Source organism: Denticeps clupeoides, chromosome 10 (assembly GCF_900700375.1).
Source record: "Denticeps clupeoides chromosome 10, fDenClu1.1, whole genome shotgun sequence".
NCBI classification, from domain to species: Eukaryota; Metazoa; Chordata; class Actinopteri; order Clupeiformes; family Denticipitidae; genus Denticeps; species Denticeps clupeoides.
The window spans coordinates 2,637,502-2,656,222 of NC_041716.1; the positions used below are offsets into that span (position 1 = coordinate 2,637,502).

Here is an 18,721-nt window from a genome sequence, read left to right on the forward strand (position 1 = left end):
GTATTGAAATACCTATATTTAAGTACCTATGTGCATCATTTACACTGATCTTATTTAGAGCAAAATAAAATGTTTATTCATTTCTGACCACTGCTCTCGATGATTTCTCTTTCATTTCTTTTTTTTTTTTTTTTTTTTTTTCTACTGCGGCCTGTCTCTTTGGCACGCAGAGGAATGCAGTCACGCCAAACCCGTCCGGTAAGGCCGGTTCTTTAAAAAAGCAGTGTGGAGAGGAGCAGGCCTGCTCCATGCGGGCTCGTCCTGCTCTACTCTCGCTTGGTGCGGAAGTGCTACGGCACCAGTGCATTTTTATGTCACATGGTGCTCAGTCACGGGGGAACTCGCAGACACAGCCAAATCAAACCATCCGCCCCGGGGGGGGGGCAGAGTCTGGGGCCATTAACAAACCGGATTCAGCTTCTTTCCCATTCGGGAAAGTCCGTCATTATTATTTTAATATGATTATTAATATTATTGTTATTATTGTTACAGCTCGCAAGGCCCGCCATGCTCAGGATTTAACACGCCAGTTAAATCCAATAATATTTAGTAAATTCTCAGAGCATGCTCTTTGCTGACAAGTTAGGCCTTATCAGGGATCTATAGAGATCGAACAAGAATTGCTGGTGTCTTCCTCCTGTAAGTCGCTTTGGATAAAAGCGTCGGCAAATAAAGTAAAGTAAAGTAAATGAACACCACAGTTACAGTGCGTTTCAGCGCTGAATTATTGATCAGCTTTTAACAGCTAAATGTTTACAATTAAGACCGCCATTTGGCCAACTATTAGAACTATGGATGTGCGGATCGATCATAAATATCGATTCTATCGACACTGGCACAATGGTATCGATATTTTCGCTCTTCTATTTCTATACCGCGTTCCAACTGAAAGTAGGCGTGTCGTAAAATAGACCACTCCTCACACGTCAACGTGATATAGTGACGTCACGGAAAAGGGCGGGCTCCATCACCAAACCCCGCCCCCCCCCCGGCAGCTCAGCACCCAACACAAACACCCACCGCCGCAGGACGAACGCTTTTCAGTTTGACATTCCAATCACATTTAGTTTTTGGTTAAAGTATCGGTGTCGCCGAAACCAACCTAAATTTTACTTGGTATCGGATCGAAAACACGTCCCTGCAATTGAAACGACTTGGACACGAAGACTTAAAAAAAAAAACGAGTCACGTGATACAAATCACTACGTGATCTTGGTCAAAACCAATTACTAAGAACAAAGAAAACAGTTTCATTTCCTTCCTAAAATTGAAATGCCGGACAATCTACATGTCGATGTATTGTGGCAATGTTTCTGAAAGATTGTGTCGTGTGTGTGTGTTCGATAACATTTCAATTGCAATAAATAGATTACAATTTAATCACTGCATCCCGGACGCAAATTCCGCAACTGAATTGTTTACACTTTCGCAGCCTGCTAGTCCGGCTCTGCGCCATGTAAGACACACGGCTCAACCAAGCCTGACACCCAGGCCGGGGAACAGGTGCTGGAGGCGGGGACCAATCAGAGCGGCGGACGCCCGGGTCACGTGGGCCGGCCGCCAATCGCCGCGGCCCGCCAGCAAGGTGCAGCTCTCGGCTTCGGTTTCTGCGTCCGCGGCGTCGCCTCCGACGTCTGGACGCTCCTGGTCGCGACACAATATGAGCGGCTCGTTTCTGTCGAGGCCATCGGCGGCGACCCGCGGCTGACCGAGCGTCGTTGTTTTCGTTCCGAGCGAAGATCAATATTTCCCCCGTCGACCATGGACTGGCTGCGCCGCTGGCTGGTGGCGCTGTGCGTGCCGCTGGCGCTCTGCGCCGGAGCCGGAGCCGCCGCACGCCGCCTGGGCAGCAGGAGCGCGGAGCGGAGCACCTGTAACGCCCTGCAGGGCTACGAGGCCAAGTTGTCGGAGAACACGCACAGCGTGAGTCGCTTCCTCTTCCCGGACCGCGGGACGGCCGACGACGAGCCCGTCTAACCGCGACGTCGGACGCGGGCAGCACGGAACAGACGGCCATTTAACGCGGGAAATTACGTGGTTCGGATTGTGGGCACCTTCTAGTTGCTCGGTGCTTGGTTGACACTTAATGTCCTAAGACCAAACGTCTCAGACTGGACGGTGTTTTTGTGAGAACGAACTCGAAATGGCGTCTTGGCGTTGATTTTTCATGAGTGAAGTCCTGGACTAAAGTTCTGAGGTTGTCATGACCAGGGCCCTGCTGTTACCATGTCGAGCGCCTTGCTGCTTGAGCAGATTAGTGGATTTGACCTGGTGCTTGGGGGCTAGGAATAGAAAGGTCAAAGGTCAAGTTTTTAGTTGTCACGTGTTCTCGATATTTGACCGATGGTCTGCCGACATGATTAGTTACGGGCCGGCCGAGGTGACCCGCCAGACAAGCGCCGCCAGGCCAGGGGATGGTTTGGGGAGGGGCCGGGTGACGCCGTGCTGGGAGTGTCCCGTGTACCCAGGGGAGCGTTGGTGTCCGCTTTGTCACCAGTTCCTCTTTAGTGACCCCGTGGTCTGAGACTGGGCCCTGACGCACTTGCACAACCTGGACAGGGGGACGCGGCACTCGTTCCAGTCCCGCTTTGTTAATCCCGCCCCGAATCGCAATCCACTGATCAGAAATCCGACGTAGACAACGTCACCGCATCGTCTCGGACCCGGCGCCGCGCTCTACGTCCAGAGGTGCTTCCGCACTTAACTGGCAGATCCGCAGCTGACATGCAGAACTGTGTAGTGCGTACGCGTCCATGACCCCGCTTTTACCGCATGGAAATTGCATTTGGTAATTTGCACAGACACCAGTGTTGGAGTAATTAAAGACATTAGAGGGACATTAGCATCCTGATTTTAAAATTTAACAAGAAACAATTTTTTTTGCACCTTTGCTTTTGTGTAGTTGGTTCACCGCTGTCTTTATTGTTTGATCTTTGCATAAAATGTATACGTGTGAGCTGTAAAACGTCATCTTTCAACCGGATGACGGATTGAAGAGGTTTGGGAATCGACCTGGGATCCAGACGAACGGAACCCCGGCACATTTACATGGAAAGGCCGCCTCAACTGGTCTCTTTTGCTCCCCCTCTAGTACTCCTTCAACGACCTGGGCGGGTCCGTGTCGCTGGCCTGGGTTGGGGATGGAACTGGGGTGAGTTTACCGACTGGCTGCACGCGTCACTTTCCACCGTTCCCAGTACTCGCCCGATGCGGCGCCTTAAGCAGGCCCTGGGTCAGTGCTCGGGCCGAACGTAACCTCATTTTATCCTACCATGTGACCTCAACCAGAGCCTACATGGTGCAGAGTACTCTTCGTAGTAGATGATGAAGTAAACGCTTCAGATTAGTTTTTATTAGTCATCAGTCGACTAAATCTCTTGTTTTAGTCAGAATTATCCATGACTCTTTTAGTCTAGTTTTAGTTAACATAATTGAATTTGTCTACAAATTTGCAGTACAATTCTATTTAACCCAGTCAATATAGTACAAATGCAGAGTAGAACAGGAAAAAAGTCAAACCCATTTCATAATTAAAACAAGGTCATCTTATTATTATATTACCGTTATAGTAATAAGAATACCCTACATCTGTTCCAATCGCCGCTTGTCTCCCCGTGCTTTTCCACACATTCTAAAGTGTAACGAAAGTGTCCGAACGTCGCTTTTTCACCCAGCCGCCTGATAACCCGCCACCGTAAATCTATAACCCACCACGAGCGTTCTGAAGTATAAATAATGTGCGCGAATGACGGGAAACAGAAGTACTACAGAACGAGATTAAACCAGAGGAATTAAGAGACATTTCGGTAAGTTGTTGGCTTCTCAACCGAAAAAAAGCCCGGTGATACGAGCTCAGCATTTCATGCACGCGCCACAGTGGCGTTGTTGTTTGAATATAAACAAAGCTCTCATTTCCCTCCCGCCATTCGGGCATGACGTCAGCAGGCAACGACCGGTCCAACTTGATAGTCTTCTTTTAGACGTCGGTATGTTTGACATTCTTCAGAGCCGGAGCTGAACTTTGTTAAGCCACGTTTAGGTGTTTTAAAAAGTAAAAAGTCTACTGTACATATTGCACACAGTCCTGCTCTCCAGATGTATTAAAATGAGGATGCAAGCTGTTTCTAAATATTGGTAATTCACCAATATTGCTAATTGACTAAGAAATAGACATGATGTATGTATTAGTGATAATTAAAATGTTTGTTGCTGATGCTGTCTCGGTCCAACAGGTCATACTGGCGCTCACCACGTTCCAAATGCCTGTTTTCCTGGTGAAGTTTGGCCAGTCTCGGCTGTACCGGAGGTGAGTTCCACGCTCACGTTCTCCTGATTCGCGTCATTTGGGTCGGAATGTTGTCTGCGGAAGTTCCGATCCCGTGTCCCCATTTTTGTCTCCTGCATCCGTTCCAGCGAGAACTATGGGAAGTCCTTCCAGGACGTCACCGACCTCATTAACAACACCTTCATTGAGACGGAGTTTGGCATCGCTATTGGCCCAGAAAATTCTGGAAAGGTGCGATCATAACTACTTTACATCCAACACAATTCCTGAGCAGTAAGAGTGGACGTGTGTTCGACCCGCCTGGCGTTATCGTGTGAAGGTTCAGGTAGAAACGCGTGTGTTTGCGGCAGGTGATCCTCACCGGCGACGTGTCGGGAACGTCTGCAGCCAGAATCTTCCTGTCCGGCGACTTTGGCAGGAGCTTCAGCCACGTCGCCCTGCCCTTCATGCCACAGATGCAGATCCTCTACAACCCGCAAGACTCGAACACGCTCATGGTGCTGAGCGTCAAGGTGAGCGGACCCGTCCAGGTGAGTACCGATGTGTGGACTACAACTGGGACCGTCATTTCTTTGTCTTGCTTGCTTTTCAGCACATGCTCTGGTTGTCTCTGGACTTCGGGACAAGCTGGAGATTTGTCCACTCGTCCGTGTGCCTTACAAAATGGTGAGGGCTGCTCTTGCTGTAATGACCAATGTAGTGAAGTGATTGTCACTTGTGATACACAGCAGCACAGCACATGTTGCACACAGTGAAATGTGTCCTCCGCATTTAACCATCACCCTTGGCGAGCAGTGGGCAGCCATGACAGGCGCCTGGGGAGCAGTGTGTGGGGACGGCGCTTTGCTCAGTGGCACCTTATATAAACCTTCTGATTACAGGGTCGCTTCCTTAAGCACTAGGCCACCACCGCCCCACTGCCGTCAGGGTATCGGCGATAAAGCTGCTTTGCAAGCACCACACTCAGAATTTACGGCGTCATGATGCCGCCGTGGTTAACGCGTTACCCTCGGGCCGGCGCCACCTGAGGTCTGAGGCGGTTGCGGGAGTCACGTTCCCAGGTGCCTGACAGGCGGCGTTTGGTCTGAGAGCACGGCTGTGACCACAGGCGCTTGAGCAACGCGTCATGTGATTCACAGTTGTCAGTGTGGTGTGCAAGTTCCTCTTGGGTGAGAGGGAGAGGAAAAAAAAGAAAAGTTTAACCCCATAATGCATTGTGTGCTGACGGAGTAGGACTTGATATTTAATCTATTCAAACTCACTTTACGATAAGCAGTGACTTTCTTTTATAGATCTTCGTGGTTTTTATGTAGTAAATTAATAAAATCTTCACTGATAGATTGCAGTGACCTCACATAAGTTATTATAATTACGTATTAGTTGTTATTTAGCGTTTATGTTGCACCTTCAAAATTAACTTAGACAAGGACGAACAGTGAACTTGAGTTAATATAGCGTATCCGTGAATCCTTAAGTCTATAATTTTTTTCAAAATTAAGGCCTTAAATATCATTGAAAATTATCAGTAATCCTTAAATCCAGAGTTTAACCTTTAACCTTCAGACCCAATACTGGTAACTTAATAATTTGGCAAATTTCTAACATGCGTGTTCCATTTTTGTGTATTCAATTAGTCCAGCAGAGGCGTTCTGAGAGTGGGAGTTCTCCTTCTATTAAACATTTCTCTGATATTACTGAATCAGGAAAATCCTACTGAGGAAGGGAAAGTAACAAGCTTTCAATCTGTCAGTAATCCGCCGCATGGAATTCACTTGCGTATAAGAAACAGAAAATATCACATGGAGTTTGTAATGTATTGTTTAATGTAGAATCGTTGTTATGCTGCCGTTTTATCTTTTTTTTTTTTTTTTTTTTTTCTCTTCTTTTTATCCTCCTGTCCAGGGGCACAGAGAACACCATCTTCTTCACCACCACCACAGTCAACGGGTCTTGCAGTTGAGTGGTGCAGCGCCATGTGCAGCGCTGTTGCATTTCATGGTCTTTCCATAATAACTTCAAGAGCATGGTGGTGCTCAGACGTCCCAGAATGCATCTCGTTTTGGCTTTCAGGCGACCGGGGCACGCTGCTTCTCAAGAAGACCTCGGACTACGGGAAAACCTTCCAAAGCATCAGGGAGAAGATCTACTCATTCGGAATCGGTGGACGCTTCCTATTTGCCTCGGTCATGACTGGAACGGTTGGTGTCCTGTCATATTTCAGTGTTTGTGCGTGTGCATGAACATTGTTAATATTAGTAATATTAGTTCATGTTATACCACCTTGTTAACCAGCTGGCCATCAGCATGAGCATTTTGGTTTGCGGATACGCGTGTGTTATTCACATTTTTGGTGGTTCTTATTGGGTTCCTGTATCCCTCAGGGCAACATGCGAAGCATCCATGTTTCTGTGGACCAGGGTGAGGTGTGGAACATTGCCCAGCTGCCCCACGTGGGCCATGACCAGTTCTACTCCATTCTGGCCGCCAATGATGACATGGTCTTCATGCATGTGGATGAACCAGGAGGTCAGTGGTTTCTCTCCACTGTTCTCAGCAGGCCCCGACGTGTGTGCAGTGCCGTGTAGGTTTCTTGAGTTGCTCTGGCCTCCTTCCGCTTTTCAGACACGGGTTACGGCACAATCTTCGTCTCGGATGACCGCGGCACGGTTTACTCCAAATCGCTGGAGCGCCACCTCTACACCACCCCTGGGGGAGAAACTGACTTCACCAACGTCACGTCCCTTCGAGGAGTCTTCATCACCAGCGTCATGGCTGAGGGTGCGTTTCTGTCTGCAGCCTGCCGTGTCCGTTTGACACATGTAAAACAGCAGTCAAAAGTTTGGACGCCCCGACACTGTGGCGGTTATGGAGACTAAGAGTTTGGATGTAATCTCGCACATTTCCGACAGGAAGTTGCACAAGACTGGTGCACAGAGACTAAATTTAAAAAGCCTTCTTTATTTTATAGTCACGGTTTGTAAGCCTAGGGGTGTTAGGGGTGTTAGAAAATATCAATACAGCGATATATCACAATATTTTACTCTGTGATATTGTATCAATAATATTGATATGTTTGTAGTAGTAGGTGGTAGTGGCCTAGTGGGTAACACACTTGCCTATGAACCAGAAGACCCAGGTTCAAACCCCACTTACTTCCATCGTCGCTCTGGATAAGGGCGTCTGATAAATGCTGTAAATGTAAATGTGTGCAAATTTAGTCCACTGGTTGGTGCTATCAAGCGTTTTGTTTAGTGAGGTCAGCAGAGATGAATCGGCGTGCGACCACAACATCCACTCCTGTAGATGGCGCCGTGCAGCTGGGCACTTTGAATTACTGCCTGGCATTTCAGGCACAGTGGACTCGAGTAACGTGACTTGACCGATCACAGCACCTTGTGTTTCAGCTCGGTTTTTACATTGTCAGTGTGCCGTAGAATATCTCAATGTACCGTGATAAATATCGTATTGTTAGATCCCTGCCAATACACAGCCCTAATTCGGACCATTATTATAATGGACAGACAGTGACGTCAGTGTCCCCTTGTTCGCCAGACGGATCTGTGCAGAGTGTGGTGTCCTTCGACCAGGGAGGGGAATGGGAACCACTGCAGAAACCGGAGAACAGCAGGTGTGACTCGACAGCGGCGGACAAAGAGAAGGTGAGGAGCAGGGATTCGCTGTAATAGACCCACAATTCCGATTTAACAATTAATCACGGTAAGTAATCTCGATTTAATTGCTATCCGTTCGTACTGATCATTTAGTTGCAAGGGACTTGAGTTTGAATGTCTGTTGAAATATTAAGGTGTACCTGGATCATGTCACCCTTTAGTCTCCTTTGTTTGTGGTTTAAATAAATTCAATTGTACGTCATCCAGCTAGGAATAGTTTTTTTAGAAGCTATTATGTTTTTCTTATAGAAGAAATATAAATATTTTTGAGCAACAAATCATTTCCGACTTGCTCTCTTCCTCTACAGTGCAGTCTCCACATCCACGCGTCCTACAGCACCTCGCTGAAGCTGAACGTTCCCATGCTGCCCCTCACCGAGCCCAATGCGGTGGGGCTGATCCTGGCGCACGGTAGGCCGCTCTGTTCCCGCCGGATGTCTGAACTGTTGTCCCCAGTCCGCCGAACCGCCTGTGTGTCTCCGCAGGCAGCGTGGGGGACGCCATGTCGATGTCGACGCCGGACGTGTACGTGTCCGATGACGGCGGCTACTCCTGGCAGCTGGCGCTCGAAGGCCCCCACCACTACGCCATCCTGGACTCCGGCGGCCTGCTGGTGGCGGTGGAGCACAACGCCCTGCCCGTCTCCACCATCAAGTGAGTGGGCATCATTTGGGCATATATACGATCTGGGCTGTGTTCTGTGTTAAGGTTTTAGGTTTTAGCTAATTCACAGAGCATGGTTCCAAACCTAGTTGTGGAACCTCGGCGGGGTAAAATGTAGTGGATTAGAATAGGGCTTTATGAATGATTATGACATGTCACAATATGATATTGATTATACGATATTTTGTGGTGTGGTACAATATTTTGTTAGTGTGGCAGTAGCCTAGCGGGTAACACACTCGCCTATGAACCAAAAGACCCAGGTTCAAATCCCACTTACTACCATCGTGACCCTGAGCAAGACACCCTGAGTGTCTCCAGGGGGGGACTGTCCCTGTAACTACTGATTGTAAGTGGCTCTGGATAAGGGCGTCTGGTAAATGCTGTAAATGTAAATTTTCTGGTTCTTTCCCTTGAACAGGTTCTCTACTGATGAAGGACAGTGCTGGCGTCTGTACAACTTCACCGACGAGCCGATCTTCTTCACCGGGCTGGCGTCCGAGCCGGGGGCTCGCTCCATGAACGTCAGCCTCTGGGGCTACCGCGAGACCTACTTCTCGCAGTACTGGGTGTCGGTCACCATCGACTTCCGCGAGCTGCTCACCCGGGACTGTGAGTTCGCCTCGGAGACCGCGATGCGCCCCGTGCTCTGCGCCGACCTCGTATGACCTTAATGTGTAATCTGGCCTGCCAGGTCAGGAGGGCGACTACGTGGAGTGGCTGGCGCACTCTGACGACATCAGCGACCCCACTGACGGGTGCATGCTGGGGTACAAGGAGAAGTTCCTGCGGCTCCGCAAAGATTCTGTGTGCTGGAACGGCCGGGACTACGCCATCAACAAGCAGCCCTCGCCTTGCCCCTGCACGCTTGATGACTACCTCTGGTAGTATAGCTCTCCGAGAGCTTAATTTTTTGCGATTTTTCACATCAACTTCAAATTCTTCCAGTTATACATACATCATGATCGTATTGTGGAGAACTGTCCTGCAAAGTATTGATTGTTGCAGCGTTATCGTTATTGTTGGCGGTAGTTATTACACCTGTTCTTATTACTCACTTAAGTCTGAGTTCAGAATAATTTGCCATAATTTCGAGAAAATGTTTTTTATTTTTTTTTTAAATACATCGGTTTGCTGGCTGGTTCTTGCATTATTCCATAAATTCAGTTTAAATCCAGTATAACCTATACATCTATTGACACATTATTTACCACATAACATATACATGACTTAAGAACAAATGTATTGATGTCTTTTGCCTTGCTGCTACCTCTGGTGGTAGAAATGAATATTCACAGCTGCTGTGTGGGTTTACTGCGGTATTGAGCGTGGACGACAGTAAGTAATTAATAAAGTCCGTATTTAGGAGTATAAACTGCTGGAATAGGTTTTTAGTGGCGGTACCTTGAGGCCCAGATGTTCCCGGACGTGGTACATATATAAAGGAGTTGAGAGTACCACAGAAGGACAACTCTAGGGCACTTTGTAGGGCACTTTATTGAGAAGGACATCTGCAGAATGTTGTGATTTATGGCTCTGGAGGAGGGGAAAAAAAAAAAAAAAAATCTCTCTCCCGCCTTTCTGCAGTGACTTTGGGTACTACCGGGAGGAGAACAGCTCAAAGTGCCTGGAGGAGCCGGACCTCAAGGGCCGAGTGCTGGAGTTCTGCCTGCACGGCAAGAAAGAGCAGCTGGTGACGACCGGGTACAGTGCCGAGAAGGGCTTGGTCTTAAATAATGTTCGCGCAAGTTTGGTTGCCCTAGGCAACCTTTTTCACTCCGTGTGAGACTGTGTGACCACTTCTGAATAGCATCCGTGTGACACCCGTTCTGCAGGTACCGGAAGATTCCGGGGGATAAGTGTGTAAACGGGGAGCAGCCGCAGCGCAAGGAGGTCGACCTCAGTGCGAAGTGCGTCAGCGACCTGCTGGGCCCGGAGCTGCTGGTGGGGTCCCTTCTCAAAGCAGGTCCACGTGAGAAGAACGCAGAACCGAGCAGGAGTAAACGACGGCTGTTCTCTCTTCCCCCCACAGAAGGACGGCCAGCCCTCCAGCTCCGCCCCTGTTATAGCCTCCGTCATCGTTATCCTGCTGATCAGCGCCGTCGTTGCCGTTCTGTTTGTGAAGAAGTACGTCTGTGGAGGAAGGTCAGTGCCTCATCACGCTCCGCTTTTTTTGTACTGGAGTGAATATTTGATCGTTTAGGATATTTTGGTGTTAATCAGAGGTGAAACTTAATCTAGATCTGTCATAATTTATCTTTTAATTGTAAAAAATGTAAATCTGACTGGACAACACAGTCTGGAAAATTGCATGGTTTTGATTGGCTGGCGTTTTTTTTCCCCGCCCCATTTGAAGATAATGTGAAGAACTTTAGTAAAACAAACATACTGTCCAATGTGTTTATCTTGACTTAAATAATTTAAAATTCAGTCATATGGCCCTGATATTGAGTGTGTGTTCACATTGCAATTTATATGATATTTGATGCAGTAAGAATATCATGCTGTTCTATGTCTTGTCCTCCCCTCTACAGGTTCCTGGTTCACCGGTACTCTGTCCTTCAGCACAACGCCGAGGCTAACGGTATAGACGGGGTGGACGAGCCCCTGGACACTGGCGTAGGAGCCTCCGCCAAGATAGAGTTCCACGACGACTCTGATGAAGTACTTTTTTTTTTTTTACCCCCGCTCAGTGAACATTCCAGTCGTCTAGATCAGTGGTTCCCCACCAACCCCAATTCCTTCCTGCATGCAACCATTAAAATGACAAAATTTATTAATTACAGATTTATGAAATTAATGAATTAAAAACAAAAAAAAAAAGTTAGGCCCGACCTGGGCAGGATTCAACTCGACCCGACCCAACTGTTACGCTGTGTGGTGCAAATAAATGACAGTCAGCGTGTGTTTCTCTATATTTCTATACAGTATATCTATACAGCCACATGACCCTGTGAGCCCTTGCAATGCTCCGCTTTTTAAAAGCCCGGTTTTCTTTGTGCACGCTAGACAATGAGCTCTAGACAATGAGGGGAATGAAATGGCTTCCATTTTAATTATCCCGTCTCTCTCGCAATAATTACATTTACAGTATTTATCAGACGGCCTTATCCAGAGCGACTTACAATCAGTACTTACAGGGGACCGTTCCCCTGCAACTTATAATTAAAACGAATCATCTGACGATGGTAGCCGAGAATTACTAATCAAACGATGAACCTTTTAATAAAACAATCACATGGAAAGGCTTGGTACTATAGACCGGAAGTTCGGGGCCAAGATTTACAGCTATAGTCTACGTAGCCTTCAGGGCAATACAGAGTTTTGATTTATCCTATTGGAAATTTAAATGCTCACAAATCAGCAAAGAAGGGAACCACTGGTATGGATCATACTGAAGCAGGAGAATTATCAGCTTCTGGATGTAAATTCTGCACCTCCATCACTCTGTGGCTTGACTGTAGAAATGAAGGTGGTTCCTGACTGAGCTGTTTCTGTGCAGGACCTTCTGGAATAGGGCGAAAAGCTCCAGAAATGCGGCAGGGGTGAGGCCAGAGATTGCAGCGCTCCACTTCAAGCACATGCTTACTTCCCGACTCCACCACTCCAGCCTTCACTTGCATCCATCGTCCAGTCCGCCTTTTGTCCTGGTGTGGGAGGAGCCTCTGGCTGAGCCACACCCCCACTAGTAACAGGGTGGAGAACTGCATCAGATTTTAGCTTTTAAAGTCTTACTTGTCAAAGGGGTCCTTTCCTGTTTCTACTACTACTTTTTTTTTTCCCTCATTTTTAAAGAGGAAACGGACTTAATTATGTTCTCTTTGGATTTGTCCACTTCCTGTCAAGTTAAGTGGAAGTGAAATGAATATGAATCATCATGCCAGCAGAATCGGATCCTCTTTCATGGTTTAAAAAAAAAAAATTATCATTTTTTCTAGGTTTAATATTTATTTTGAATTGGTTTTAGGGGGCTGTGCGGTTTGAATATATATATAATATAAAAAGACGTATATGTCTCTGTCTTTAGTGTAATAAGCAATAAAGTGCTTAGATGCAGAGGTTTACTGAGCTGGAATCGGTCCAAACAATGTCTGTATGAGGTAACGGAGAGCAGGGAATTACTGTGACTGTTGTAATGGGGATATGAATTTTAGAAATGCTTTAAAAAAAAAAACAGATTTATATTCATCACTTACCCAACAGGTTCTAACTGTTTATGTCCACCCTGAAGTCTCCATTTAAAGTAGTTTTCTAGATTTACAGGATGTACATTTGTAATTGTGACGTTCCGCCCGACATTTTCTGTAGAATCTTCACTTATTTAATATAAAGAGTAGTCTTCCCACGATATGTGCATCATCCTGTTTGAGTGGTTTTCTAGGGGGCCTGACTTCAGGACCCTGTGTGAAGGTGTCCCTTCAAGTGCCTGTCATGGAGGTGTGGTCTGTGCCTTCACAGCTGGTATTTAAAAAAAAAAAAAAACTTTAATAATAGATCAAGGACATGAGATCTGGTTGCCCCTCCTTGGATTTGGTTTCTGTGGGACGTCCATTCCCGAAACTTTTAAACAAAAGACTGCTCCTGTACACGATCCCTGGTGGCTTCCTGGGTACTGGTACACAATTGTACACAGACGTGACACCCCCACCCAATAATGTTTAATAAAACTCCTAATGTGTTCTAGCGTTTCTGTAATGCCTTTGCAATAATTCTCGATTGGCTGTTTTCTATTTCTATTCATTGTGTATTTGCACTTGAACCTTGTTTGGCTGCTGTTCGGTTTCAGGGTTTTAGGTTTTCACTGGCCAACCTGATGTTTGGAAATCGCTGTACATAACGTTAATTGTGTCTGCTCTGTAAATAATTCTGATGTTCCATTTTTCCCCCCCTTTTTGTTCTGTATATTTGAAACTATATGCTATTGGCTCAAAAAATAAATTTATGATTACATTTCTCACATGACATTGTGATTTAAAATGTGTGTTATTAAAATAATACTGAAATTCAGAATTACTGCAGAATTAGACACTTTGATCCAAGCCTACAATGTGATTTCCCAGGACGCGCAGTTTCAGTGTCTGTAGCTTTAAATGCTAAAGAGGAGGAGAGAGGCGGGACAAGGACGAGAGCGGCCTATAGAAGTTGAGGGGTATTCACGGAAATTATCAACACCGTTCACCAACAACAATGTTTTTTGACATTGGAAGTCCTGTCTGTGTTTTTCCAGAAAAAAATAAAATGAAGCCACTGGTTCTTCAGAGTCTCACGTGACCAAACAAACAAAAAAACATTTGTGCTCATTTTGACATCCAATCACAGAGCAACTGCAATGCTTCACACGTTTGGAAGCAATGACGGTGGGTGGAGATAATGTTTTAGGGGAGGGGTGGGAAATTCTCTGGGGGCATGAGAAATGGGAGGTAACCTTTCCCCTTATGATGTCAAAAGGGGACAAAATTCCAGATCAGACAGTCTTAGCCGCCGCTCTGAACGCCGAGGCAGAATGACCAAAGCACTCTTTACATCTATCACCATTTCTGGCCACTGCAGGACCATAGACAGGCCGGGGGAACTCGTATTAATGTTAAATAATCTCACTAAGTCACATTCTCATGATGGGTAACCTTTAATGATGCAGTGGAGTTGTGAAACAATATTTTACAAGGATAGGCAAAAAAAATAAAAAATGCATGGCTGCATTAACAGCAGATCTGAACCTTCATACTCTGTAGAGAAAATTGTCATCTTTGTCATAGAACTCCCGCCCTTTCTGCACTGCTGGACTGGGCTTTTCAGACAGGTTCTGGCTAAGATCTTCTAATTCTTTCTCTGAAAACACCACTCCATCCCAGACCTCATCTTCTCCTTTCTTCAGTTCCACCTGACCTTCAGGGACCTTCTGTTGCAACTGTCCTTCAGGTAAAGTGCTTGACTGGCTGCTATTGACCAGGGCGTTTGAGGGTTGGGAGGACCTGGGGGAAACCGATGTAAGTCCACCAGTGGAACCCTCCTCTCTCACCAGTACGGGTCCTTGGCTGGACGCGGGGACCAGCGATGCTTCAGTTCCGGAGGCAAGCGTGGTTGCGGGGATCCCGCCAGGCAGTTGCCGGCGCTGCCCCCCCGAGAGCGACAGCTGTTTATTTCTGGCCAGCGCCACAGTGTCCTGCTTCAGCCGCCTTTCTGGACGCGGAACAAACTTGCTGCGGAGGACGCGCAACGCCTCCTCCTGGCTGACCGAGAAGCCCTCTGCTAGTCGCTCTAGCGTCCAGTGTTCTGGCGACTCCTGCTTCAGATACCTAATAGACCACAAGAAAATATGAATGTTCCATATCAAAGTCAAAGTCAACTTTATTCTCAATTCTGCCACAAGGTGCCACTGAGCAAAGTACCATCCCCTACACACTTCCCTGTCATGGCTGCCCACTGCTCACCAAGGGTGATGGTTAAATGCAGAGGACACATTTTGTTGTGTCACCGTGTGCTGTGCTGCAGTGTTTCACAATGAAAATCACTTCACTTTCACTTAAACAGGCTGGCACCTTTGGATAAATTTGTCCTCTGCATTTAACCATCACCCTGAGTGAGCAGTGGGCACCATGACAGGCGCCCGGGGAGCAGTGTGTGGGGACGGTGCTTTGCTCAGTGGCACCTCGGCGGATCGGGATTCGAATTACTGTAAACATAAGTACATTATTTAATATGATTAAGTGAAAACCTAGAAGATGTCACATTAGAAGAGACAATACCAAACAAATAGTTTTTAGCATGGCAGTGCATTTTTATTTTTTAATTCCTTTTCATTTGTGCATCATTCGCCACTTTAAAAAGCACGTCGGTTTTTCAATTGCTGCATCCGATAAATTGTGAAAATGGCAAATAATTCAGTCGCTCTTTAGACGATATTCAGTTTCAAAATACCCCCCCCCCCCATTCCAGCCCAAAACCAACATTATTATCTACAGCTTTCACAAGTGTAAAAGTGCATGATGTACACTGATTTACATACGATGAAAGGCGCTACTATTCAAGTAAATTTAATTCCCTGTCTTTCAGTTTGGGACTTTGAAACGTCGCACGCAGTCAAGAAATTGGACGAGCGGATGAATTGTTTAGCATTTTCGAACTTTTTCGGCTGCAGCAATTGAAAAACCAACGTGTGTTCGTAAGTTCACAGACTTGCATGACTTTGTGAAAGTGGTGATTTCTACGATTTTGTGTGATGAGCAAACGAAAAATCCAGCGACGAACTGCGAATGTCTGTCCAACACAGAGTTTCACCGCTAACTTTTCTGAGATGTCGAACAGCCGGTATTCACCTGATTTGTTGAATGGCGTCCCAGGTAAGTTTCCTTTCTGGGGGTCCGCGAGGGCCAATCCCCCGCCGGATCCTGTGAAACCGCTCCGACTTCAGCCTCCTCTTCTCTATTCTACAAAAAAAAACAAAAAACATTTACATTTAAAGCATTTATTAGATGCCCGGTAGCCTACTATCACCCTTATATGTGTTTTCTTTATTTTCATGACCATTTACGTTGGTAGATTCTCACTGAAGGCATCAGAACTATGAATGAACACATGTGGAGTTATGTACTTAACAAAAAGTGGAGATCTGACCTCCACAGTCACCGGACCTGAACCCAATCCAGATGGTTTGGGGTGAGCTGGACCAACAAGTGCTAAACACCTCTGGGAACTCCTTCAAGACTGTTGGAGAAGCATTTCAGGTCACGACCTCTTGAAGCTCATCGAGAGAATGCCAAGAGTGTGCAAAGCAGTTATCAGAGCAAAGAAACTAGAATATAAAACATGTTTTCACTTATTTCACCTTTTTTTGTTAAGTACAGAACTCCACATGTGTTGATGCCTTCAGTGAGAATCTACCAATGTAAATGACACTTCACTTCACTTTTTAGAAATGGTCATGAAAATAAGAAAACACATTGAATGAGAAGGAGATTCCAAGCCTGTATTTTTTGTATGAATGTGTGTGTGTGTGTGTGTGTGTATCTCCGACCCGCACAGCTGATCTCCATCATATCTAAACTGACCCCACGATGGCCTCGATCTTGTCCTCCACGCCTTCCAAGTCCAGGCCTCCCGGGTCTGAGTCTCCGTGCCTTTGACTCCACCGCCTGGCGTCACGGCTGGCCGGCCTGTAACTCCAGCCGGGGAAACCACCGAGCTTGGACGCCAGGCAGTGGATCACTCTGGTGGGCAACGACATCCGTGGCGGCCGATGGATTCTGACGGAATCGGAACAGCGAAACACGGCGTCCTACAAATGAGTGAACCTGCGGAGACCCACGTGTCCACATGACAACAAGCTGTCGGACTTCACTTCCGGCTTCCGGTAATTTTCTTTAAAAAACGGAATTATGTCACAGGCCAGGAATTTAACACATGTGTATTTATTAAACGCGTTGACGGTTTACTGATATTTTAACGACAATCGCGTTGTGTTTTGATTATTTGTTTAAATTAATTATCGCTCTGTCGCGCAAGCGCGTCGCTCCGTTCATTTTGCGCCACCGCGTGTCCAAAAAAAAAGAAAACGCCGTCAAAGTCAAAGTCAAAGTAAACTTGATTGTCATCTCTTCTATATATTGTACAGATATACAGAGAGACGAGAAGACGTGGCTCCAGTTTACACAGTGCAACATAAAAAATAGACAGCACATGGAATAAAATATATAAATAAATAGGACACAAAATATACATTTTAGCTAAAAATGAAGTGTTTAAAAAGTGACCAGTGATATATACATGTTTACCGACTGGTTGGCGTACAGTTTGTAAATCTCGACATTTTTCTTATTCTTGGTTTCAGTGCAAAATGAAGAGGTAGTCCGTGTATCAGCATGTGCATAACTGCAGCAATGAGGTGTAAAGTGCAGAGGTGCAACAGAGTTAGTCCACAGTGCTAGTGTGTGTGGGGGGAAGTATGAGCGCAGGTAGTGTGTTCAAGAGCCTGATGGCTTGTGGGAAGAAGCTATCACGCATCCTGGATGATCATTTCAATGAAATGCATGACATCGACTGACTACAAATTCTATTCTGGAAAATTAAATGAATTATTACTGCTGCTTTGTACAAAAAAAAACAACACCTGGTTTCATTTCCAGTACAGGGCTAACAAAATTTCTTATTTAGCCCATAATCACATACAGTTTGTCTCAATGGGCTTTGACAGGCCCTACAGCACATGGTAAATTTGTGTAATACATGAGGCAAGATCATTTGAACAAAAGTTGTCATAGTGCAAACGTCATTGAAATGGAGAATGTGAAATGAACAATTGACACGAGAAGATTTTTTACATTTTTACAGCATTTACCAGACGCCCTTATCCAGAGCGACTTACAATCAGTAGTTACAGGGACAGTCTCCCTGGAGCAACTTAGGGTTAAGTGTCTTGCTCAGGGACACAATGGTAGTAAGTGGGAATTGAACCTGGGTCTCCTGGTTCACAGGCGAGTGTCTTACCCACTAGGCCACTACCACCCTAGAAGATGCCCTCCTAGACCATGGTCACAGATTTCTTGGATGTCCAGTGGACTCCACCTGTCCCCACCTGTCCAGGACAGAAGACAGAGCTGACACACAGAAAGACAAACTCAATTTAGCAGTACAGGGTAAACCAGGCTGATACGAGTTGAGTGACTACTGATTATGCAATGATTAGCACCACCATACAATTATCTTAGTTGTTTCAATTTTAATATATTAAATTAACTGAGGTTTCGATGTAATTCTTCAATAGACTTCAATAGGGTGGTAGTAGCCTAGTGGCTAACATACGCACCTATGAACCAGAAGACCCAGGTTCAAATCCCACTTACTACCATTGTGTCCCTGAGCAAGACACTTAACCCTAAGTTGCTCCAGGGGGGGACTGTCCCTGTAACTACTGATTTTAAGTCGCTCTGGATAATGGCGTCTGATAAATGCTGTAAATGTAAATGTAAACTGTATTATAACAGTCACGTGCTGTATATTGGTTTGTTTAACCATAAGCGCAATTTTGCAATAATTCCTCGATAGAAGTGCATGTAACATTGTCTAGTGCGTCCACCGTGTGCCTGAACATAGTTTAGTACAGTTT

The 18,721-nt window shown here is 46.1% G+C and overlaps 2 protein-coding genes across 2 annotated transcripts; one reads left to right on the top strand and one right to left on the bottom strand.

Moving 5' to 3' along the window:
• Nucleotides 1–1,441: 1,441 nt before the first annotated feature.
• On the top strand, nucleotides 1,442–13,581 carry LOC114798785 (sortilin-like). The gene is made up of 20 exons (XM_028994742.1): nucleotides 1,442–1,923; nucleotides 3,092–3,151; nucleotides 4,233–4,306; nucleotides 4,414–4,516; nucleotides 4,636–4,797; nucleotides 4,878–4,951; nucleotides 6,188–6,240; nucleotides 6,356–6,483; nucleotides 6,667–6,811; nucleotides 6,908–7,063; nucleotides 7,838–7,944; nucleotides 8,265–8,367; nucleotides 8,442–8,610; nucleotides 9,041–9,231; nucleotides 9,314–9,503; nucleotides 10,207–10,323; nucleotides 10,455–10,563; nucleotides 10,652–10,764; nucleotides 11,154–11,283; nucleotides 12,122–13,581. The coding sequence occupies exons 1-20, from the start codon at nucleotides 1,762–1,764 to the stop codon at nucleotides 12,134–12,136; spliced, it is 2,361 nt and encodes a 786-aa protein (XP_028850575.1). The 5' UTR covers nucleotides 1,442–1,761; the 3' UTR covers nucleotides 12,137–13,581.
• Nucleotides 13,582–14,226: 645 nt separating this feature from the next.
• On the bottom strand, nucleotides 14,227–16,951 carry LOC114798794 (neugrin-like). Its single transcript, XM_028994762.1, has 3 exons — nucleotides 16,668–16,951; nucleotides 15,936–16,046; nucleotides 14,227–14,915 (listed from the first exon to the last, which is right to left on the bottom strand). The coding sequence occupies exons 1-3, from the start codon at nucleotides 16,841–16,843 to the stop codon at nucleotides 14,339–14,341; spliced, it is 864 nt and encodes a 287-aa protein (XP_028850595.1). The 5' UTR covers nucleotides 16,844–16,951; the 3' UTR covers nucleotides 14,227–14,338.
• Nucleotides 16,952–18,721: the final 1,770 nt, after the last annotated feature.